This window comes from Ovis aries, chromosome 13 (assembly GCF_016772045.2).
Source record: "Ovis aries strain OAR_USU_Benz2616 breed Rambouillet chromosome 13, ARS-UI_Ramb_v3.0, whole genome shotgun sequence".
Lineage (NCBI taxonomy): Eukaryota > Metazoa > Chordata > Mammalia > Artiodactyla > Bovidae > Ovis > Ovis aries.
The window spans coordinates 15,818,348-15,842,379 of record NC_056066.1 but is presented as its reverse complement, the minus strand read 5'-3'; the positions used below and the strand labels follow the sequence as shown (position 1 = coordinate 15,842,379).

General features: G+C 49.1%; 1 protein-coding gene across 2 annotated transcripts in view; it reads right to left on the bottom strand.

The window, feature by feature from the left end:
- ECHDC3 (enoyl-CoA hydratase domain containing 3) overlaps positions 1-23,638 on the bottom strand; it is a 34,086-nt gene extending 10,448 nt beyond the window's left edge. The window contains exons 1-5 of one of the 2 annotated variants that reach the window (XM_015099541.3): positions 23,277-23,638; positions 17,925-18,046; positions 16,410-16,507; positions 12,697-12,897; positions 5,803-9,381 (exon numbers count right to left, since the gene is read on the bottom strand). In XM_015099541.3, coding sequence (XP_014955027.2) covers positions 9,070-9,381; positions 12,697-12,897; positions 16,410-16,507; positions 17,925-18,046; positions 23,277-23,446 — 903 coding nt within the window. In that variant the 5' untranslated portion in view covers positions 23,447-23,638 and the 3' untranslated portion in view covers positions 5,803-9,069. Of the gene's footprint in view, positions 1-5,802; positions 9,382-12,696; positions 12,898-16,409; positions 16,508-17,924; positions 18,047-23,276 lie in introns of those variants that run through there. The other variant, XM_027976531.2, reaches the window with a different exon arrangement.
- Between the last annotated feature and the right edge of the window lie 394 nt (positions 23,639-24,032).

Below are 24,032 nucleotides of genomic sequence, written 5' to 3'. Positions count from 1 at the left end.
AGCAACCTAGATAGCATAGTAAAAAGCAGAGACATTACTTTGTCAAAAAAGGTCCATCTAGTCAAGGCTGTGGTTTTTCCAGTAGTCATGTATGGATGTAAGAGTTGGACTATAAAGAAAGCTGAGCACTAAAGAATTGATGCTTTTGAACTGTGGTGTTGAAGAAGACTCTTGAGAGTCCCTTGGACTGCAAGGAGATCCAACCAGTACATCCTAAAGGAGATCAGTCCTTGGTGTTCATTGGAAGGACTGATGTTGAAGATGGAAACTCCAATACTTTGGCCCTGGTGTGAAGAGCTGATTCATTTGAAAAGACCCTGATGCTGGGAAAGATTGAGGGCAGGAGGAGAAGGGGTTGACAGAGGATGAGATGGTTGGATGGCATCACCGACTCAATGGACATGAGTTTGGGTAAACTCTGGGAGTTGGTGATGGACAGGGAGGCCTGGCATGCTGCGGTTCACGGCGTCGCAAAGAGTCGGACACGACTGAGCAACTGAACTGAACTGATGAGGTCAGCTATATTATTTTTTATTTATATTTATGAGCTTTTTCCTCTCCACTGCCTCATAACATCCAACAAACTTACTAGTATTAAACCTGCTAAATATGCTTTTTAGTCTCGGGATTTGGAAGCATATGTGATTTTTCAGTCCAGGTAACCTGACCCTGGAGAAGGAAAGGGCAACCCACTCCAGTATGCTTGTCTGGGATATCCCATAGAAAGAGGAGCCTGGCAAGCTATAGTCTATGGGATCGAAAGAGTCAGACACAATTTAGCAACTAAACAACAAACCTAGCTGCATTTCAATTCAGTTCAGTTCAGTTCAGTTTGTTGCTCAGTCCTGCCTGACTCTTTGCAACCCCATGGACTGCAGCACGCCAGAAGGTATACTGTCCATCACCAATTCCTGGAGCTTGCTCAAACTCATGTCCATTGAGTCGGTGATGCCATCCAACCATATCATCCTCTGTCAACCCCTTCTCCTCCTGCCTTCAGTCTTTCCCAGCATCAGGGTCTTTTCCAGTGAGTCTGCCCTTCATATCAGGTGGCCAAAGCATTGGAGCTTCAGTTTCAGTATCAGTCCTTCCAATGAATATTCAGAACTGATTTCCTTTAGGATTGACTGGTTTGATCTCCCTACAGCCCAGGGGACTCTCTAGAGTCTTCTCCAACACCACAGTTCAAAAGCATCAACTCTTCGGCGCTCAGCCTTCTTTATGGTCCAACTCTCACATCCACACATGACTACTGGCAAAACCATAGCTTAGACTAGATGGACCTTTGTCTGCAAAGTAATATCGCTGCTTTTTAATATGTTGTCTAGGCTTGTTATAGCTTTTCTTCCAAGGAGCAAGAGTCTTTTAATTTCATGGCTGCAGTCACCATCTGCAGTGATTTTGGAGCCCCAAAAAATAAAGTCTGACACTATTTCCACTGTTTTCCCATCTATTTGCCATGAAGTGATGGGGCCGGATGCCATGATCTTAGTTTTCTGAATGTTGAGCTTTAAGCCAGCTCTTTCACTCTCCTCTTTCACTCTCATCAAGAGGCTTTTTAGTTCCTCTTCACTTTCTGCCATAAGGGTGGTGTCATCTGCGTATCTGAGATTATTGATATTTCTCCCGGCAATCTTGACTCTAGCTTATGAGTCATCCAGCCCGGCATTTTGCATCATGTACTCTGCATAGAAGTTAAAGAAGCAGGGTGACAATATACAGCCTTGACATACTCCTTGCCCAACTTGGAACCTGTCCATTGTTCCATGTCTGGTTCTAACTGTTGTTTCTTGACCTGTATACAGATTTCTCAGGAGGCAAGTAAGGCTCTATCTAGGTCTGGCTCTAGGTGAATGATCACCCATTGTGGTCATCTGGGTCATTAAGTTCTTTTTTGCATAGTTATTCTGTATATTCTTGCCACCTCTTCTTAATATCTTCTGCTTCTGTTAGGTCCATACCATTTCTGTCCTTTATTGTGCCCATTTTTGCATGAAAATTTCCCTCTAATTTTCTTGAAGAGATCTCTAGTCTTTCCTGTTCTATTGTTTTCATCTATTTCTTTGTATTGATTACTTAGGAAGGCTTTCTTATTTCTCATTGCTATTCTTTGGAACTCTGCATTCAGATGGGTATATCTTTCCTTTTCTCCTTTGTCTTTCATTTTTCTTTTTTTCTCTGCTATTTGTAAGGCCTCCTCAGACAACCATTTTGCCTTTTTGCATTTCTTTTTCTTGGGGATGGTCTTGATCCCTGCCTCCTGTACAATGTCAGGAACTTCCGTCCATTGTTCCTTAGGCACTATCTATCAGATCTAATTCCTTGAATCTATTTGTCACTTCCACTGTAGGTCATACCTGAATGGTCTAGTGGTTTACCCTACTTTCTTCAATTTAAGTCTGAATTTGATAATAAGGAGTTCATGATCTGAGCCACAGTCAGCTCCCAGTCTTGTTTTTGCTGACTGTATAGAGCTTCTCCATATTTGGCTGCGAAGAATATAATCAATCTTATTTTGGTGCTGACCATCTGGTGATGTCCATGTGTAGAGTCATCTCTTGTGTTGTTGGAAGAGGGTGTTTGCTATGACCAGTGCATTCTCTTGGCAAAACTCTGTTAGCCTTTGCCCTGCTTCATTCTGCATTCCAAGGCCAAATTTGCCTATTACTTCAGGTATCTCTTGACTTCCTGCTTTTGCATTCCAGTCCCCTATCATGAAAAGAAAAACATCTTTTTTTGGTGTTAGTTCTAGAAGGTCTTGTAGGTCTCAATAGAACTTCATGGCTGCATTTAGGCCACTGAGATTTCTATCTAGAGCTAAGCTACCACTGCCCTCTTCTGGAGACGTTTGGAACTGCCGCTTTAAGTGCTGAGACTAAGAGAGTAATTCAACAGTGGTCTTGTGCCAGGTGATCACACCAGGACTCCCTCCCTTTACTGGATTCTTGGAACTCTCTTCGCCCCTCCCTTGGGCTGGCATCTCAGCCTGGGTTTTCTCAGAAAGCAGAGCCTGAGCCCAGGTCTGCATGGAGGTAGTTATTTTGGAAAGTGATCCTTCGGAACCTCAGGGAAAGACATCCAAGGGAGTTGTTGTGAGATGAGAGAATTTGTGCTTGCTTGTCATTGCCTGCCCTGGTCCTGGGTGCAGGGCTCCCGAGACTCTTGGGATATCCTGGGAGACAGCAGTGGTTTCTGTTCTGAGAAGGGGACTCTGGGATCCACTTCAGCACAGTCAGGGGTTGGCTGGGAGGAGCAGGGATAGGGTGGGCAGCACAAGATTGGCCATAACGGCTGTGAAAGCTGGGCCACGAGTGCCAGGGTAGTTTATCACTCATCCTCTTGATTTTTCCCTATGTTTGAAATTGTTCATAATAATTTAAAAATCCTTTTGGGGGTAAAAATAGTCATCCAGGGCAGATTTATGTATCTGGTGGTAGGGAAGATGGAGGAGGGTGTATGAAGGCTGACATCCATACTGATGAATGACAATAGCCTCAGGTGTCCCCAGATGCTTTCCTGAAGCATTGCTGTGTGCAGACAGTGCATGTCAGGGGCAAGATAAACAGTCCGTTAAGGAAACTAGACACCTTGCACCAATACCGGCTGGTTCCAGACTTTTCCAAGGCAGAACTTGTCATTCATGGTGAGATCTTGTCGTCTCTGAGAAGTGAATCCTAGTGATCATTTCACCAGCAAGTTCTCTGTAGTTCATTTTAAAAAGAAACAGAGAATCAGACCTGAAATATGTCTTTAAAGGGATGGGGAGCGCCATGCTGGAAGCTGGCTGGTTGTCTGAAGTCAGTGCCAGAGCCCCAGGGTGGCTGTCAGCCCAGAGGAGTGTTTAAGTGGGATTATCTGAGCTCCTTGCTGCTGCAGGGATGGATGTTTTCTAAGTGGAACCTCTTCTCCTCACAGTGATCAGGCGAGACTCCGAGTAAAATCGTGATCACAAAGAACATCATCAGGCCCCTAATGAGAAGCTGTTGACAGAAAAATCACTCTGACATTCATCAAGATGCCAATAAATGTCAAGGGAGGGACTAGAGACACCGCAGATCATGAATTCTTTCTTCAGGGGCCTCTAGAGCAGAGTTTGGGGATGAAACTCTTGCATTGCCTTTCTCCTGAATGGTGCTAAGGAAACTTCCAGAAAGTTTGGAACATTTATTGGGCAGTTCACCCTGATGGTCTGGAGGGGATGTCACTAGGGGGGGGCACCCCAACTTTTGGTCAGAGCATCCTGTGTTGGGTACCAAGACTGGCTAGGTCTGTATCTCTTTAGTCATTAAGACTTTGTCTGTATGATGTCACAGTGTGTAACGTAGCTGGGTGCTGAGATCCCTCCTGACTTGAAATGCTAAAGCTTCACATAGAAGGATCCATCTGCTCATGAATAAGTCAGAATTTATTTTTCCTCTTGATTCCTGTAGTACTTACTGCCTGTGGTGTTCATTTGGCAACCGGCCTGGTGGCCTCATTGTAAGATGTGTTCTGAGGCTAAATCCTGTTTCTACCTTTTTTTGTGAGGGGAGGGGGTGTTCTTTACCTCTTGCCATCTAACCATAAGTTTTTTCTCTCTCTGTTTTATCACCAGAAATGTAAGCATTTGGAGGCCAAAACACATGTCAGCTGTGCTTTAAAGAAAGAAAATGGACTTTTCGGAATCCCCTGGATCTGATTTCATCCAATATGACTCCTGAATACTAACCTACACAGAAACTCTATAAAGCTTTCCTGGACATACGGAGAAAACATGGATTTCATTCACATTCTGTTCAACTGCTTAACTTTGCAAAACTGATTTAGAAAATATGGTCTGAGAATTTTTAAGAAATTTCTCATGTCTCTATCTTGAGCTTGGATGGGGTTGGGGGGAACTGTGCCCTGTCTACATTGAACTGGACCCAGCAAATCTCATGGGAGATCTGCTCCATGCTGGGCAACGTCCAGGCTCTGAGAAATAAGTGACAAACACGACTGGTGTGGCCTGCAGTGCCAGAGCGCAGGGGGCATGATACGCTAGACTGTGAGTTAAAATAACAATTCAGCGCGCTTCCTGCACAACAAGAGTGTCTACAGAGTGATGGGATGTCGCCTTCACCTAAACGCCTGTACAAGGGGTGGAACCCCTGCATTTCAGACTCAACCCTGCTGGCTGTGTGATGACAGGCACGTCACCTAGTACCTTTGTGTTTTAGTTTCTTTTCTGTAGAATAAGGTTCATAAAGCCTAGTGCACAGAGATTTTGTGAGGATTTATGTATTAACATCCATAAAAATGCTTCAAATGGTGCCTGGCACAGAGTAATCACTTCATCAATCAAAGCACTGGTAAGCTTTATATCACAGGACACTTTGACCCATACATTCCCCCGCCTCTTTCTAAATTCCTAGAAACTTCTTAAAGTAGTAAGTACCACCTCAATACAAAATTTGGTAAGGTATATATTGAAAACATAGAACATAGAAGCGAGAGACTTCTTAAATGTGTAGACAAATACCTGCAAATTGGTTTTTGGGTCAAAGCTGAGACATCATTATGAAATCAATGGGGGCTTCAGAACATCCATGGTGGGAACATGAACCCCACAATGCTGGACTCACCCAGCCCCTAGTCTTCCTCCCTGCCTTGCCTGTGGCAACAGCCATCTCCTTCTCCCCCAGGGAGCCAGAGAGGGCCAGGCCATCCCACCAAGACACCCTACAGGTCCATGATAGCCTGCCAGTTTCTCTGGAGGCCTCTGTGTGGAACCTGAAAGATACATTTGGGGCTCCAGACTATGAAAGAAAACCCTTGCATGACTGAAATTTCACAAGTTTATTAATGGTACAGGTCAACTTCAACCAACCCTGGCCTCTTGATGACTGCAAGGAAAGAATACTCATTCATTAATCAAATATTTAAAAACAATTTAAAAGCTTAGTGCAGTGGGTTTGCAGAAAGCAGAGAGGAAAGGTTGGGGGCCCCTAGACAAAACTAAGCTTCCCTGGTGGATTAGTCGGTAAAGAATCTGCCTGCAATGTAGGAGACCCAGGTTCAATCCCTGGGTTGGGAAGATCCCCTGGAGAGGGAAATGGCAATCCACTCCAGTATTCTTCCCTGGGGAAATCTCATGCACATGGGACAGAGGAGGCTGGCATGCCATAGTCCATGAGGTTGCAAGAGTCAGACATGACTTAGTGACTAAACCACCACCAGACAAAACTAGGGTGATTGCCAGTTTCGATAGAGCTCTGCCCACCGTGCTAGCCCGACACCTTTAAAAGGTTCAGGTGTGGCTCCCAAGAACGGAGGATCTGTGATGGAGCTCTTGTTCTCCAGGGTAATCAGGTGTTTTCACTCTTTACCACTTCCAGGGGAAAATCCAGCTTGTCCATTTGTAGAAGACCATTTTCTTTGGGCAAAGCTACCTGTTTTCCGGCCTTGTTCCAAGTTTCCAATCCAGTGCTGCAGAATCCACAATGTCGCAACCAGGAGGACAAAAGGGTCCACGCGGCATTTTTACAGAAGGGGACCTGGGCGCTGAAAGAGGCCCCGTCACCCGCACCGTCACACGGCTGGTTCGTGGCAAACCTGGGACTTGAACCTGGTGTTCTTCGAGGTCAAACCTGTGCTTTCCTTGGAATTCCCTTGGTAAGCAAAGCTGTGTTGCTGCGGCTTAGCAGTTTCTGATTGGTTTCCTTTGAGTGAGTCGGTCGTCTGTCTCTTTTGACTGGAACAGCGATCTTTTGGGGGAGAAGAGAACACGTACCGTGTCAGGGGCAGGGGATCCACAGTCAGCTAGATGCTGGTTCGACTGTGGCCACTGCCTTCACTGCTTTGAGCCTTCACCTACCAGGGCAGCACAGAGAGCTCCTTCCTAGGTTAGCCTGGCTCAGCGTATCTGGCGGGGCTCAGCGTATCTGGCGGGTCTCCGCACAGTCGCTGCGGGGAAATTACGCATCCGCGCTGTTTTCTCGGGGGCTCAGGCCGGGCGGGAGCAGATGCCCCTTTCACTGACTTTCCAGCCCCGTCCCCTCCCGGCGCGGGGACCACCGAGCTCAGAGAAGCTCCCCGAGAAGCGGATGGTGCAGAAGGAAAGGTGGACACACGCTTTCCAAAAGCGGTCGTCGTGTGTGCCAACCAGAGCGCTTTCATTCGCTGTCCCAGTGGAAGGAAGTAGAGATGCAAATTAACCCCCAATTTATATCTGCCTTGGGGATGAATTATGTGACACTGGTGGTTGGGTAGCAGGTTTTATTCCAGGATTATTTTCCGCTCCGACGATTATTAGGATTTATAGTGCGTCCCCCGAGGGCACTTCAGCTCACAGGCTGGGAAGCCAGCCTGGAGGCCTGAGAATTTCCTGGTTGGAAGCTATGGTGCAGCGCGTACAGAACTGGACGTGGGAGAAAGTTTTGCTCTCTTCACTGCGGGGTCTGAGATGGCCGCACAATGACCCCCACGGCGGGCAACCCGAAGGCGGCGTTATTAGTGAGCAGATCATCACGGCCAGTCCTTCACAGCCTGGTCTGGAATATCAGCCCGCTGTTTGTCAGATTCCTAGTAAAACAACAAAACGGCACTGGTGGTTTGCCGATAGTAAAATCCCACGTCGCCGGTGAGCTTGCAAAGTCCTCCAGCAGGGGGCGCGCTTGGTCCAGCTCTGGGTTCTGAAAGGCTGCCCGGAGGCAGTTAGGTCTGCAGGCCCGCCTCACTGCAGCCCAGGCTCCCCCACAAGGTGGGCAGCCTGGGGAGGGCACCCACGGCTTTATCAGCAGACAGAGCCTGGGGCACTCACTCTACCAAGTCTCCACCACTCGTCTGCAAGCTGGAGGTGATGGTGGCCCTGCTCAGCGTGGTTCTGGTGGGGACTGAATGAGGACGTATGGGGGTCTGGCATGTACTGGTGGTGGCTCTGATGATCTCTCTTCTTCTGAGGAACATTCTTAGTAACAAGCTTCTCCTTTCCAAGAAAACACTCTGTCACCTTTCTAGACTCTGGCAAGAAAAAAAAAATCCAATCTCAACAGAAACCCACTAGGAGACTGCCCTTCCAGGGGCTGCTTGCCCCACTGGCTTAGAATGAGAACCAGTTGGTGGAGCCTCAAGGTTCTGTTTTTCATACTAATTACACTTATGGCCACTCAACGGGTAGGTTTAAAAAAACAAAAAATCAGCCCCAGGCATGACCGGAGGTCTAGGACATTTCTGGAACCTAAATGGACCAGAAGCCAGAAAGTAAGATGTTCAGGTCCTAAACCATCTTTGGGGAACTCAGACACTTGAAGCTAGTCAGGATTCTTTACCAGAAGCTGAGCAGAGCTTGGGAATGCTTCCGGATAGATGATTGTGGGTACGATGTGTGTTCTGTGTCCCTCCTTCCCTTCTGCAATGCTCTAATTCTCAGTCCAGGGTCCAGGGCCCCAGTACCGGGACCTTCATTACAGAATCACCAGGCACCGGCTAGATGTCCATTAGCACAGGCATCAAAGAAAGAGCTAACTGATCTTCTCTCAGCAGCTTACAGTTTGGTTGGGAACATAAAATGATTAGTCTCACTAAATAGGTAATCTTTCAAAGACCCCAAAGATTATCCCAAAGCCACAGGTGTGATTATTTTTCAAAAGAACGAAGATTTTCAGAGTGAAGGGTATCTTGGTGGAGATCTGAAATGCTTCACCTGATGAAGGCAAACAGCAACACGTCCGCCTTGGGGGATACTTTCTGGTAAGAGACAGGCTGAAATCCTTCCTTCCTGCCTCCGTTTACGGCACCTTCTCCCCTGCGGGACGTCCTCTCACCTAAGGTCCCAGGAGGAGCGTCATGGGTGGGCTTTCTCACACAGCCAGCTCAGCTGAGGTGCGCATGGCCCTTCTGCTGACACTGGTGCCCGAATCTCCAGGTCACCCCTCCCCCGAGGAGTCGTGGCTCCTAACACAGACCATGTTCACTGAGACCATCACTAATGCTGGAAAAGCAGACTGACAGCTACAGTCGCAAGGCAGCGGCGGTGGTTGGGTATGGGGTGGTGGGGTCCTGAGCACTGCCTACTGGGCTCACGGCCCCTAGTTCCTCTGATGAGGCTGCTCAGTGTGACCAGATGGGCTTCCTCTTCTGGAGGAAGGCCTTGATCCCCTCCTGGCCATCCGGCAGGCCCAGGTTGTCCACCATGGTCTGGGAGGTGAGGTGGTAGGCAGTCCTGAGGTCCTGGGTCAGCTGCCGGTAGAAGGCGGCTTTGCCCAGTGCCAGCACCGGCCGGCTCTGTGAGGCCACCTTCCTCGCAATCCTCATGGTCTCCTCCTCCAGCCGCTCCTCTGGCACCACCCTACTCAGCAGCCCGTGAAGCAGGGCCTCTTGGGCTGAGATGGGCTCCCCAGTGAAGAGCATCTCTAAGGCCACCTGCGGGGAGATGGGGCTGTTACCAAGCCATCCTGCAACCTGGGCCCCACCTGCTCCTGTTCACTCTCCTGACAGCCTCGGCCCAGTTACCTCCTCCTCAGACACTATGTCGCCCATCATCCCTAAGGTCCTCCGTCCCCAGACTCTGGCGGGGATGGCATCTGCAAGTGCCCAGGAGAGGGGGACCCTCCTCATCTCCTTCCGGTCACATGTCATTGCAAATCAGACCCCAGCACCATTCCTCTTTCAGGCTGCATTTTCCTCCTTTGCACTTTCACACTTACTATATATTTTACATTTGTTTATTGGATTATCTCCTTTGTTGGCATGTGAACCTCTCTAGGTCAGACTTCTTTTTTCACTGCACCAGAAGAGTACCTTGTACATAGTAGACAGCTTATAGGATATTTACTGGTGAGTGTTTTTTTCCCCCCGACTGTGCCAGGTCTTAGTTGCGGCATACCGGGTTTAGTTCCCTGACCAGGAATCCAGTCCAGGCCCCCTGTATGGGGAGCTTGAAGTCTTAACCACTGGACCACCAGGGAAGTCTCTTGGTGAGTGAATTAAGGAATAGACGGATCGAGGCAAACAGAGTACAGACAGGCGATGCTACAGTCCTTCAGAGGCCAGGTCAGAAGGGGACACAGCTTCCACGGAGACCCCCATTCCCCAGCTCTCTGGTCATTTGCACACGGGCTGGGTAGCTCGGCTGTCACTTAACACTCTCCAGCGTGCAGGTTCTGATTAACCAGACGATTAGAACTCAGATTCCCCAGATACACAGCGCTCCTGTGGATCAACACGGGGAAGCGCGTGTTCCCGCACAGAGACATGGCTGGTCTGGGAAGCGGGGGCTCTGGTCTCTCAGCGTGCTGTCGGAGCCCATGGTACCCACTATTTGAGGGGCTGGGAGAGGCCAGCTCTGGGGGAGGGAGCACCCGCACCAAGAAGGTTGTTTATAAGGTGCAATGAAGATGCATGTTGAAGTCACGCCGGGGCCGGGGGCACTTTGCACGTGGGGTAAATGATTCACGCCCAGTTTCAGTCTGTTTGGTTCAGTCTGGTTGGCACACGAGAGCTCCTCGCCACGGATGCTGGTCCGTGGACAAAAGGCGGCAGCCGCCTCACAGCCGGGCAGTTCCCTACGATGACCAGCAGAGGGCACTGGCGAAACACGCCTGCTGCCGCAGCCAGCGTGAAAGGGGCGGAGCTTCCGGGCTGGGCCGGTGTGCAGAGGCACCCGCTAGGTTTGAGAAGGTTTTGCTTCCCGGCGGATGTGCACGGTGATGCGCCCCATCACCGGTATAGTCGGTGGCCGCTGTAACAGTATGTCCCCGAGGGGTGCAGGCAAGTATCGACCAGGCAGGTGTGTCTGGGTCAGGTTTAGATCTCTACGACTCCCTGGTTTTCCTCTTAGAAGGGCCACGCCCCAGGTGAAGTTTAAGCCACTTGGTTCGGTTCCCTGGGAATTTAAGGCCTGTTTTTGTCGCATGTTTCCCTCCTTCTTTCTTCTGAAAACGAATTTAAAGGTTGACACATATGATCAACCTGTAAATTTCCAGGACTCAATTGCAAGCCTTGATTTTAAGAGATTTTAAGCCTTGTTTTGAGAAAGAATACAGTCTTAGCTTGGAGAAGGAAAGGGCAACCCACTCTAGTATTCTTGCCTTGAGAAGTCCCATGGACAGAGGAGCCTGGCAGGCTACAGCCCATGGGGTCGGCAAAAGAGTTTGTTATGACTGAATAACTAAACAGCAGCAGATTCTTATCTGGACAGTAAGGGCTGATTTAAAGGTTTCAAAGGCCTCAACATAGAACCTTCCAGAATGTCAGGGGTTGAAACTGAGCAGTGGCAGGTTGGCCAAGCAGACAGCCACCATCTTTAATGTGCAAAAGGCCTGGAGATGAGATTTGATTGGCAATTATAACAATTATAAAATTGTTCATAAGCTCTGACAATATCTTTGTGATGTGTTTTAATTTAAGGTCCTGGTGCTGAATAGGGACTTAAGTATTTATTGAATATATAACACTTAAGGTAAATGTGTATCCTGGTGGGATCTAGACACCCCCTGAATCTGAGGATACTGGAGCAAGCTGTTGTGTGCTGAGGGTCACCTTCTCTCACGTGGAGCCCACATCCAGCTGGTTTTCATGGTGTGGGTGTTTGTAGGTACCTGTGATCAGAATTTTCTAACAAACCTATTTCTGTAAAAGCTAATGAGGAGGCACATGGAAGGCAAGCGTGTGCCCCTGAACTTGGTCCCTCGGCCTGATTTCCCTTGGGTCTCATTTCTTTTGTGCCTCAGGCTATGAGCAACTGCTGATTTTCTTAGTTGATGCTAAAATGAATAATATATTCTAGAAAGCAGTTTAGGTTCCCCACCTGCTATGAATCTGCATGCATGCATGCTAAGTCAATTCAGTCATGTCTGACTCTGCGATCCTATGGACTATAGCCTGCCAGGCTCCTCTGTCCATGGGATTCTCCAGGAAAGAATACTGGAGTGGGTTGCCGTGCGCTCCTCTAGGGGATTTTTCCTGACCCAAGGATCAAATCAAGGATCTCTTACCTCTCCTGCACTGGCACGCACATTCTTTAAAACTAGTGGCACCTGGGAAGCCCTATGAATTGACCTCCTTTAAAAACAGATTTTCAATTGAGAATGAGGATGTATTTTTCTAGAATGAGGAAACCACCAGTTTTTACTTGAGATATTCAGTAAACACTCTCTTACAATGTTATAGGAAGGAGGAAACCTTTGTGAAGAAAGTGGACTTCACTCAGGTCAACGATGGCAGAACAGCTCTGGGCACGTTCAACACACCATGCGCAGGACGTTCCTGCAGCCACTACAAAAGTGACACACTCAATGTATCAGCTCCTTTCAAAGCATTCTGGAGCAGGACGGATTGTCAGCACACAGGAAGCCAGTGACACAGTGTCCTAGCCTCTTATACTGGTGTATGTCACCATGCTATGACAGCTCACAGGCAGCCTTTCTGTGCAATACAACTGTGTCTCAGTTGCATCTCACATGAGTGCAAAGGATGTTTGCCTTTATGAAAACAAAGCGAATCTGGAAACTTAACCAGCTGTCCTGAGGAGCAGGCAAGAGTGCAAAACAGTGATTTACAAACTGACAGCTACAGGGATAACCTGAAACAAGACATTAGCACATTAGCCAGCGCTGCTTTGGGCAGAATGTCCTGACTCACACTGTACTTTCAACAATAGAGTTCTGGAACTGACCCTCACAGGCACTCACATCGCGGCTGGAGGAGGGGTGGGGGGAAGGTACAGGGAGTTGTTACCTTTCTCGGCACTGCTCTCCCCAAGGCCACTGCGGGGGTGGAGCAGAAGAGCCCTATGTTCACGCCCGGTGTGGCAAAGGAAGACTTGTCACTTGCCACGGCGATGTCACAGCTGGCAACCAGCTGGCACCCAGCTGCAGTGGCCAGGCCGTTCACCATGGCGATGATGGGGACGGGGTGGCTCTGGATCAGCATCATGACCTGAGGAGCAAACACACCTGCTTCACTCCATCCGAAAGCGAGGTGGACGCCAAAGCTTGTTACTTTATGTGACTTTACTGTTCAGAGCCCATTCCAAATGCATAAGTGTATCAGATTCTATGACCAAGGAGAATAAGTTGCATGAAATCTCTACTGTGAATCAGACTGTATGATTTGGTCTCCTTGAGATCCAGGAGGAAGGAACCAGGACTCCAAGGCTCCCCAGGCAAGTGACTCCCTAAGGCCGTCAGACCCAAGAGAGTGGGGCTGTGGGGTCTGAGCAGTTTCTGTCCGACTCCAGGCCCCTAGTCTGACCCTGAGCATGACTTCAGTGAGGGTGCTGTCCCCTGGACCACTCTGCTCACAACCTCCCTAGAGAAGACGGTTGAGTTACTGTGGGAAACAAGTAGCTCTGTTCCAACGGTGGCAGCATGGAGCTCTCATGTAAAAGCTGGGAGGCAACTTCCTTCCTGATTACTTCTCCAGGTGCCACTGTGATTCTTTCTCACTTCTGCTAAGATGGGGGGAACATCCTGCTGTCATCAAAGTAAAATTCCAAAGTGCACAGAGAGGGGAGCCGGAAACTGGCTCGCGTGAGACCCCTGCCCTCAAATCTCCCGAACTTTAACTCATTTTTGCAGCTTATGAAATAACTTGGCTAATTTCTCCATTTTTTCCCTGACATGCTTAACCGATTATGTTGCTATGGTAACTTCAGTGTCAAAATGTTTGCCCTTCAATCCTGGCTGGAGGGAGAGGAGCAGGGACTCTGGGTTGACTTCCCAGCAGCCACTCCAAGGAAAATGACCTTCTTGGGTTCCCAGGTTTTGCCTAAGGAACTCACCTTTTGTGTTCATGAACATTTGGCACTTGTCAGCTTTATTCTAAAATGACCAATTGTATATTTGGGGATATGATAGCATATTCTTGACTTCAAGGGGGTCACCTTTTGAGATTCTGGTAAATGCTAATGGCCCTCCTCCAGAGGAATGCACATATATACCCCACCCTAAATTGCTGGTGGGTTTAGGGGGTTTGTGCCTATAGGTAGGGTGGGGATGGTGGGGACTATGGTAGCCAGAAGGCTGCATAAGAGTTTCTGAGGTCTGACTGCAAAGACAGAAAAGGCTGTTTCAGCTCTACGTGTCATGTGTTGCCTGATCAACTGAGGGTGTGAAAAGTCCATTGGCTGTGACGGGCAGCACAGTCTGTCTCCCGCCTTTCGTCTAAGAAGGCCTGAGATTTCACACAAGCTGGTGAGTGATAACTTAGGCAATCCAGTAGATCGCTAACATTAAAAATATCCTACCCTGACCAAGTGTTTCTTCTCCTCCTCAATTTGCTCCATTCTTGATGTGTAAGTAATTAACCCTCGTGCGGCACTTATGTTCAGTGACGAATCTACTGTAACATTCAGATGCGGAGCCAGTCCACGGATCTTCCTTCCTTTCCACCATCCCCTCTTCTTGTGCGTGCTTAGTTGCTCAGTTGTCTAACTCTTTACGACCCTATGGACTGTAGCCCACCAGGCTTCTCTGTCCATGGGGATTCTCCAGGTAAGAATAGTGGAGTGGGTCGCCATGCCCTCCTCCAGGGGGGTCTTCCCAACCCAGGGATCAAACCCAGGACTCCCACACTGCAGGCGGATTCTTTACTGTCTGAGCCACCAGGGAAGCCCTCACCTCTTCTCATGCAGGAACAAAATGAGGAAGTATTGGCCTCGTTCTGCTCCAATCTGCCTGCTGGTAACACTTGCAAACTGAAATCTTGCACAAGTTCATGGTGCTCAGACTTATCGGGACGATTTCATTTTCTTAGACAAAGTCTTAAAGAAGTCAATACACTTCAACTTCTCTTTTACTATGTCAGGACAAGGTCCTGTCTGTGTCTTTTTCAGTGATCTGGGGGCATCCATATGGTAGAAGCTTCCAAGAAACCTCGCCTTTGTCCTCCGAAGAAGCTCGGCTCCCCTGTGGCCTTTTGCTGACTGTTTAAGATCTCAGTTCATGACGGTATCACAGCAAAGTGACAAAAGCAGGCTATTTAGGGGAAGATGGAAGGGCTCTGCTGGTTCTCTTTGCTGATTTTCTATTTGGCCAAACGTATGAGTAGGAAAATAACTTTTAAAAGCACCAAGTCGTAGCAAACAAACAGCATAATGTCCCATAAACATTATTCATGTGAAACGAAAGACCAGGTCTTGGCTCTGACTTGCTTCCATCGCTATGAAGTCAAGTCAATCACTTTTCAGGTTTGTCCCTCCACAAAATGAAAACTATGGTCTCCTTAGGGGTTTCTGGAAGGGCAAGGAAAACAAGAACGTATCCCAGTCACCTTCCCCTTCCCCTCTCTGATGTTCACTTCTGTCTGGTCTACATTAAAGGTCCCCTCAAGTATTTGTTGCATCATTAATGACCAAAGAAATGAATGAATAAGTAAATGTATGAAGGAGAAATTAGGTGAAGTAATCCTAGGGCTCAGGTTATGAAACTGCTTTATACATCTTCTTTCTCAAGTCGATTTCCAGTTTTCCGGTCGGCTGGAAATCCTCTTTTCCCTCTGTTTCCCTCAGTATCTTGCAGGTATGCACACAGCAGGCGCTCAGGAGATGCTCATTAACTGGACAGTGCGTTACCTAAGGTGGATTCTATGTTTTTGATTACCCGGTTGATCTGACACATGTATGAGTCATCCCCAGTTTTGTTCTCCCTCCGATAGGTTGTTGATATTGTTTAGTCACTAAGTCGTGTCTGACTCTTTGTGACCCCGTGGACTGTAGCCCGCCAGGCTCCTCTATCTATGGGATTTTCCAGGCAAGAATACTGGAATGGGTTGCCATTTCCTTCTCCAGGGCATCTTCCCCATCCAGGGTTTGAACCAGCATCTCTTGCATTGGCAGGCAGATTCTTTACCACTGAGCCACCAGGGAACCCCCTTCCTCCTCTATATCTGTTGTCAATTTCCCTTCTTAATGTGGTTAAAGAGACAGAAAAAGGGAGAAGAGGAAAAATGAAGAGGTTAATTTTCCTACTTGGAGGCAGTGATTATAAAGGTTAGTTGAAAGAAGGGTTTGGAAATAATTTTTAAAATAATTATTGTTATGAATGCTCTCTTTCCCGTTGACAGAGTTGTTTTAGTTTAAAACTTTAAAAATTATAATAATCTTAGGTCCTTCTTTTCTAAAAAGGTACAGTTCTACTCTCTATTTCTTACTTAAGACGTGGATACCAAGATGTACCCCGTAAGGCAGGGATGGCAACTCTTAGTAGCAGTGTGTGTTTTCCTTTCTTTGGCCCATTGCATGATCAAATGCTAACCACAGTCACTTCTGAAAAGTTGAAACCAAATATTTGCTTGGAGGAAGGGTTCACCAGTGACCACAGAGTTTTCAGTAGTTCTGCAGTGGTGACATATCATAGCTTAGATACTTATCTGTAAACTAGAAGCCTAATTCAGTATTTAATACAGTTATCACTCTCAGGCTTGCAATGTTGACCATCACCCTGGCTTACCTCAGAACAAGTTTGAAATACTTCTGCATGATATTCTGGGCCTTGTTCGTCCGTCAGTTCCTTTAAATCATGTCCAGAAGAAAATACAGGCCCTTCAGCTGCAACATTTCCAGTTGAGAAAAGAAAAGACAGAGATGTAAACAGCCAGAGCTGGGACAGTCACTTACCTGTCTAGTGAATAAATGCAGGGAGTGATCGAATTGATGCTCTGGACACTTAGAGAAAGTTGTTTCTTTTCTGTTTTATATTTCTTTCACTATGGAAACAGCTTTAGAGAAAGTTGATGGCCTGATTTTGATAAGAATAATTCAAGTTAGCTGGAAGAGCTATGGCCAGTATTTTATGGTGACCGCACAGGGGGAGGCTCTCAGAAGGTCCCCGGTGGAAACCAGTGAAAATACGCATTATGAAAAGGAGAAGCCTTGGTAACCAACTGAGCTCAGCAACCGGCCATCTTCAGAGTTGTTCCTTTGGTCTCAGCTTTGTTTTTTGAGACTTGGCCTGGCCTGAATGTATCAACTCACCCAGGGCCACAGAAATCCACCAGAGCCTTTGGCAGCATCCCTATCTATTAGTCTACCCCAAGGGCTGCAATCAGGAAGGTCAGGACATGAAGAGAATGCCTTTATTTTATAAACTAGGGACCTGAGGAGGTGGTTTAATTGTCGTTGTCATTAACAACAGCAGCAAAATGTGATCCCATGATGAGCTGGTAACATTCTACATTTCCTCTGATCATGGCAATTGTGACAGGAAGTGCTGTTCCCTTTAAGCAAGCCAAGGACAGTGTCGTCTGGAAGTGAGCTGCCTTCGACGTATCTGGGCTACAGCAGTCAGAGGACTGCTGATCTCTACCAGCTGTATTCCTCTTTTCTTCACCACATAAAACAGTTGGAAATGTATGTTCAACTACTTATAGAAGGCCGCATTCTCCAGAAACACTGATCCTTAATTAAAGAAACACAAAAGCATCACAGAGCAGTTTCCATATTACTCGTCTGCGGCTGCTTTAAAATACTGATGTTGTTATTATTTATACCACCACCATCATTACCAGCTCATCTGCTAAAAATTCTTACCGGAAAAAAGAGCAAGGAAAGAACTGGGCAAAATCTGGCACGCGTTCTGGCACCACTGAAGAAGGCTGCACATCTCAGCTGAGAGCCTGGTAAGAGTCGGAAGACAAACCCATCGTACGTCCTAACAGCCTGGTCCTAGCCGACCAGGCAATCTACCAAAAGGATTGGCGCTTAAACCCATCACATAGGGCCCACAAGGACATCAGTTCTCAGCATAGCCTCGTGTGGCAATGTTCAGTATCCACCAAAAATGGAAACACATACTTTTACTGCACAGTAATGTTTGCTTTAATTTCCACAGCAGATAGTGTCAGTACCAAGGTTCCTGCCATGTACAGTTTTAGGAGCTTCGAAATAATGCCCTAGTTAACTATAGAAATTTGAGACACCTCTTCTGGGTTCTGCAGAATGCTGAGGATGGACATTTCATCAATACCTGAAATGATAATGACCTTCAGATCCTGGCTTTCAGCTTCATGAAGTATGTCGCTCTGGAGAGATTTCAGCATGGCCAATGACAGCGCATTTCTTCTCTTTGGATCACTCAATATGATGTTCCTGCAAAGAACATTTTATAATTACTGGGTTGGGTGCCAGTCAAAACAAATGAGGACCCCTGCAGCAATTTGGGAGCTGTTTTTTTTTTCTTTTAACTTTGTACTGTGTATTGAGGTATGGCCAGTTAACAAAGTTGTGGCAGTTTCAGGTGAACAGGGAAAGGACTCAGCCATACATAAACATGTATCCATTCTCCCCCAACCCCTCCCATCCAGGCTGCCACATAACACTGAGCGGAGTTTCATGTGCTATATAGTAGGTCCTTGCTGGTTATCCATTGTAAATATAGCAGTGTGTACATGCTCATCCCAAATTCCCTAACTATCCCTTCCTCCTAACAACCGTAAGTTCATTTTCTAAGTCTGTGAGGCTCTTTCTGTTTTGTAATTAAGTTCTTTTGTATCATTTCCTTTTAAATTCCTTATATAAGGGATGGCATATGATATTTCTCCTTCTCTGATTTACTTCACTCAGTATGACACTTTCTAGGTCTATCCATGTTGCTGCAAATGGCATCATTTCATTCTTTTTAATGGCTGAGGAGTATTCCATTATATATACATGTATATGCCCCACATCTTCTTTACCATTCTTGCCGATGGACACTTAGGCTGCTTCCATGTCTTGGCTATTGTGAACAGTGCTGCGATGAACACTGGACTGCATGTGACCTTTCGAATCGTGTTTTCTCCGATATATGCCCAGGCGTGGGATTGCAGGTCATATGGTAGTTCTATTTTTAGTTTTTTAAGGAACCTCTGTACTGTTCTCCATAGTGACTGCACCCATTTACATTCCCACCAACAATGTAGGAGGGGTTGGGGACCTATTTTTAAAACCCTGGAAAAGAGAGCTGTGGGCACTCAGAGGAGAGGGTTTGTCAACTCTCTGGAGTGACAGCTCAGTCAAAACAAGGGGACTACCTGAAATGTGGGGGCTTTTTTGCCCTTGCTCTCGAGTTGTTTCCCTTTTTTTCCCAAGTCTGTCTCGGAACTATTACTGCCACCTCCACAGAAAGGGCAAGGCGCAGGAGTTTCAACACAATCACCACCCAGGCTGAGTGGCTGCATGGAGCGTAAGACAGGTGGGGGCTGGAGGAGGCCGATGTGCAGTGCCACCTTTAACCTGCTTCTTCCCATTGTTCTTCAAAACGAATAGGTAGAAAAGGAGCCAGGAATGAAAACACGCCCCCGAATCTCCTCCCCTCAACACCATGGAAGAGGCAGCCGAGGTGCAGACGCCAGCCGGCATGTGCATCTCCCTACCTTTCCTGTAGTGACATGTGTAAGCCAGCAAAATCATTCCTGCTGTCTGAGAACGGGGTGCTACGTGCAGAACCATTGCAGCAAGAGGGTCTCCTGGCCATGTTGTCCCTCAAAAGCCAGCGCTCAAAGGCTTGCTTGCTGTTTTACGGTTCTCCATGAGCTGGTGGGAATAACCTGGCTTGTCACCTTGCTGCCTGCACGCAGAAATGTCTTGTTTTTGCTCTTCTAAGGGATGGTCAACAAGCTAGATGCCAGGTGATTATTGTGTGTTTTGTTTCCCAGCTATCTCCGGCTGTGTGTTTTCTGCCTTCCTCATTCTGTATCTGGTATTTCCACTGCGGTGTGTGTCAGCTGGCATCTTCCTTAAATAGCCTCTGTGCCTCTGTTTTCTGGGAAACCCATCGATGACTGAATTTATTTTGGAGCATTAAGAATAACCACTTTCTCCAGAATGCCACTTTGGTTTTGCTGCCATCTTTAGGTGGTTGTGACAGTCATCATTTGGTTTCTCATACTCTCTCCTAAGCACAAAAATGACTCATAGCTGATATGCTGACAGCCCCAGAAACCTATATTCTGGCGGTGGTGGAGACTGCTGATAAACCTGCCAGTAAAATAATTAGTGTGCTCACTGTGACAAACCTAAAAAGCTGCCCTCCCATCGGTGACATAGGCTTAAATTAAATCCTAAGGCCTTGGGCAAAATTGTGTAAAAAGATGCCAGTCCTCAGATGCCCGTGGTTTGCTGTGTGTCCCATTAATTCTTTGGCTTGAGCGTCACACACCCTGTCAGTGTGCTCTGAATTGCGAGTTTGCTCTTCAGCCCCGTATCACCAGCCTTCTGTTCCTGCCATTCCACTAAGGCTGTTGCCACCAAGAATCCCGATTGCCAGAACTAAACTCAACGCTGCTGTGATCCCACCTGCCTTCTGGAAGCACGTTCCTCCTCTCTCGTTTTTTTGGTGCTTCTCTGGCCACTCCTTCTTGACTTTGGGGATGGGCTCCTCGCCCTCTGCTCACCTCTAGATGCCACAATCCTCAGGATTCTCTTCCTGTTCCATACACTCCTCCCAGGCAACTTCCCAGTGGCCTTAGCATCAGCTACACCTCTGTGCTGACCATGCCCAATCTTTGCCTCAGTTCAAACCTCTGAGCCCCAGACCCACAAGTTCACTAGCATGGCTTCTGGACTCTCCCGCCAAGGTGCCCCTTAAGCCTCCTTTTCCCAGTGACCAAACAGACCCCCTGTCTTTGCTTATCTCAGAAAGCCATCCTGGATTGCTGTTCAACGGGTTATTGAGACCCAATTGCTCCGTTCCATGTCAAAAGTCATCAAACCCAGTGGGTAACACCTCCTGAGAATCTCGCTGGTCTGAATTCCCCAGCAGCTACCTTGTCTTGCACCTGGAGCTTTAACAGCATCCCTTTTGAAAGGGGATCTCCTTTACAGTGAGGTCACCACCAGGGCAGGTGATAAAAATGTAAACTTTCCATTTACAAGGCAAGAGATGGTCCCTGTAGATGCTTCAGTGAGCTGCCTGGAGTCTATCCCATTGTCTTAAACCACTCACAGGTCTGTGGGGCAAGACGCTGCCAGGCTCCCATGCAGAGGAGACACTCAACATGTATCTGTTGATTGAATTCATGACCAAAAAGAGCACTTCTATTTTGCAAGGCCAGTTCCACCAATTGCTGTGGATTTTCACCTTGTCTAGTTTCCTGGCATCTCTTTTAAACCCAAGTGGCGAGCACCCTGGAATGGCTCAGCAGGAGTGGGGGCAGCTTTGGAGGCAGATAGGCCTTTCTGTCAGCCCTCCTGCCTCCTAGCTGTGTGGCCTTCGGCAGGCCGTCCTCTGAACTAATTTCCTCACTGTCAAGCAGGGATGACGTGATCTATAACACCTGGTGGCTGCAGGGAGGGTTGGGGGTGAGGAGCGTGCAGCACCGAGCACAGCACCACACTCAGCACTGGCCCTCACAGGAGGCAGCACAGGGGCGGCTGTTGAAAGGGACACTTCAGTGAGTGGCTGCAGCTCACCCCTCAGTGCCTGACATCATTCTGCTTTAGTGCTGGCTTGCTTCCCTCCTATTAAACCATTCCTGACATCCTCCTTTCTTATTTATGTTTATTTTACCTCTGGAGAATCGGGGAGCCTCCCTAGTGATTCAGTGGTAAAGAAACCACCTGCATTGCAGGAGACATCGGAGATGTGGGTTTGCTCCCTGGGTTGGCAAGATCCTGTGGAGGAGGAAATGGCAACCCACTCCAGTATTCTTGCCCAGAGAATCCCATGGGCAGAGGAGCCTGATGGCCTACAGCCCATGGGGTCACAGAGTCAGACACAACTGAGCAACTGAAAACACATACACACACACTGGAGCATCAACAACATCTTCTGCCATCCTGCTGCCGTGCCAAATGGGCCAGATTTGAAGAAATAGAGTTTTTTAAGGGCCCTACTTTGCCCATAAAAATGGGCAAGTAGGGCCCCTGACCTGGCCCTGCACTTTGGAGAACTCTGCTCCGACAGGCCCCCTTCCAGCGGTACCCCTCCTGGCGAGCAAGGAGTCTAGTGGGATGCTGAGATGTGTGCACCTGGAAATCACAACACCCTTCCACACCCCACTGCAAGTCACCTGAAACCCTGGAATTCCATGGCTCTGCAGTGGGCACCCTAAGGCCTACGGGGTGGCTGTGAGCAGCTAAGTGTAGGGGGTGAAGGAGTGGACAGACTGTGGGCATGCTGCACAGGATGTCTCGGACCTGTGTGCCAAGACCCTGGCAGAGCATCAGGATGGAGTGGGGGAGAGGTGAGGAGTGCCAGGGCAGGGTGGGAAGCACAGCACAAAGCTGCAGGCCAAGAGTGCTCTCCACTGCTTTGGGGGAGCTCCTCGGAGCCTGAGGACTCAAACAGCCTTCCAAGTCTTGGGTTTCACTGCTGGCTCAGCTGGTAAAGAAAACTTGCCCTCTAATGCAGTAGACACAAGAGATGTGGGTTCGATCCCTGGGTAGGGAAGATCCCCTGGAGAAGTAAGTGGCCTGCAAAGTATTCTTGCCTGCAAAATTCTATGGACAAAGGAGCCTGCTGGGCTACAGCCCATAGGGCGGCAAAAAATCAGGCAACTCAGCACTGTGCGCTGGCACACACCAGATTTTAGGACTGCCTCCTTGTCAGGACAGAAGGAAATATATTGACCTATCTTGCAGTTTGCTTGATTTGTAAGGTCTAAAAACTCAAGACATGTCAGGTAGGCCTCCCTCTGCACTCTTGCTTGGGCCAGGCAGTCGTCAAGGTGAGGCCTGGATGGAGCTGAAGGCCTTCTGCCTTTACCACTCCACCGTCCAGTTTCAAGTGTGTGCCCAGGTATGTTTTTGTAAAAGGGGTTTAGGCTTGTTGAGCCAAAGGGCAGAGCTCAGTACAGTGTGTCCTTCGACCTATTTATTTACCGCCCACGTGGGCACTTCTGGCTGCGGGCCAAGGAGCTCGGCTAAGCCTGACGGCGCCTTGGAGCCACGTCATGTTTGTGAGGCCCAGAGCCTTCTATGAAGGGCTTTCTCAAAGGCACAGAAGCGGAGGGGCCTCCCATATGGCTGCCCACGCTGAGTCCAAATGCGAGGTCGACTCGGTCTGGGGTTTAGGGGCAGTGCTGGCACCGTCGCAGGCAGCCCCACTTAAATCCTCGGTGTGAATCCTGCAGGGTCCCACAGGCCACTGAGCCCAGCCAAGGGACCTCTGTAAACGCCGCATCCGCGGATTCTTTTCACGTCGGACACTCCCGCCGAACAGATGGACTGCGATGGATAAACTGGGCTCTGCGGCGGGCGGAGCTGACCACCGACGGAGCCGCTCTGGACTCTGCGTGGGGTGGCACGGTTGGCAGCCGGCCTCCTGCGCCCCTCTCTCTTCCTGGGTCCCGCCGGCCACCCCCCGGGGAACAGCCCCGCACCCAGGCGGGCCGCTGACCTGATGCCGTCCCGCTGCCGCGCGATGGTGGGTCGCGGCCCCGGCTCCGGCCGCCCGATCCCGGCCGGCCCCCGGCTGCAGAAGCCGGTGGTGAGTGGAGCCCACGGACCGCGCTGGAGCCAGCCCGACCCCTTCGCTCCCAAGGCCCGCAGGCCCGCGGCCGCAGCCATGGCGGCTAGAGACGCGCCGGAATCGGACGCTGCTGAGCTCGACGCCGGGGCCAGCGGGCTCTGGGCGCTCCGATGGGCGTGGGTGCCTGCCTGGCCGCTGCGCCTCGATCGCTCCAGGCCGCGGGCAAAACTGGATCGGGGACCCCGGGCCCAAGCTAGGACCCGACTCTTCTCCCCAGGCCTTTCCCCTCCGCCCCGCCCCGCCCCGCCCCGCCCCTCCCGGTCCCGCGCGGGGGCCGCGAGTCCTCCCGGTGCGCCCCGAGGCTCCGCCCCCGTAACACCGCCCCTGGCGCCGCGTCCGCCCTTGCCCCGCCCCTTGACTTGGCGCCCCGCCCCCGAAATCCCTACCTCGCCTATGACCCCGCCCCTCGTGTCGCCCCGCTCCCGAGGCCCTGGCGCCCTGCCCCCGGAGGACTTGAGGGATCGGGCCTGGGGTGAACAACTCAAAACCTGCAGGCGCGCTCTGAGGTTTGTTTGCCTTAGCAAGGTCAGATGAAGGGGTTTAAAGGAGGCGAGGCTTGGGCTGGCTTGTTCCCTTTGGCTACAACATCAAGAACGTGGTGGTTTGCCTAGATCAGAAGAAAAA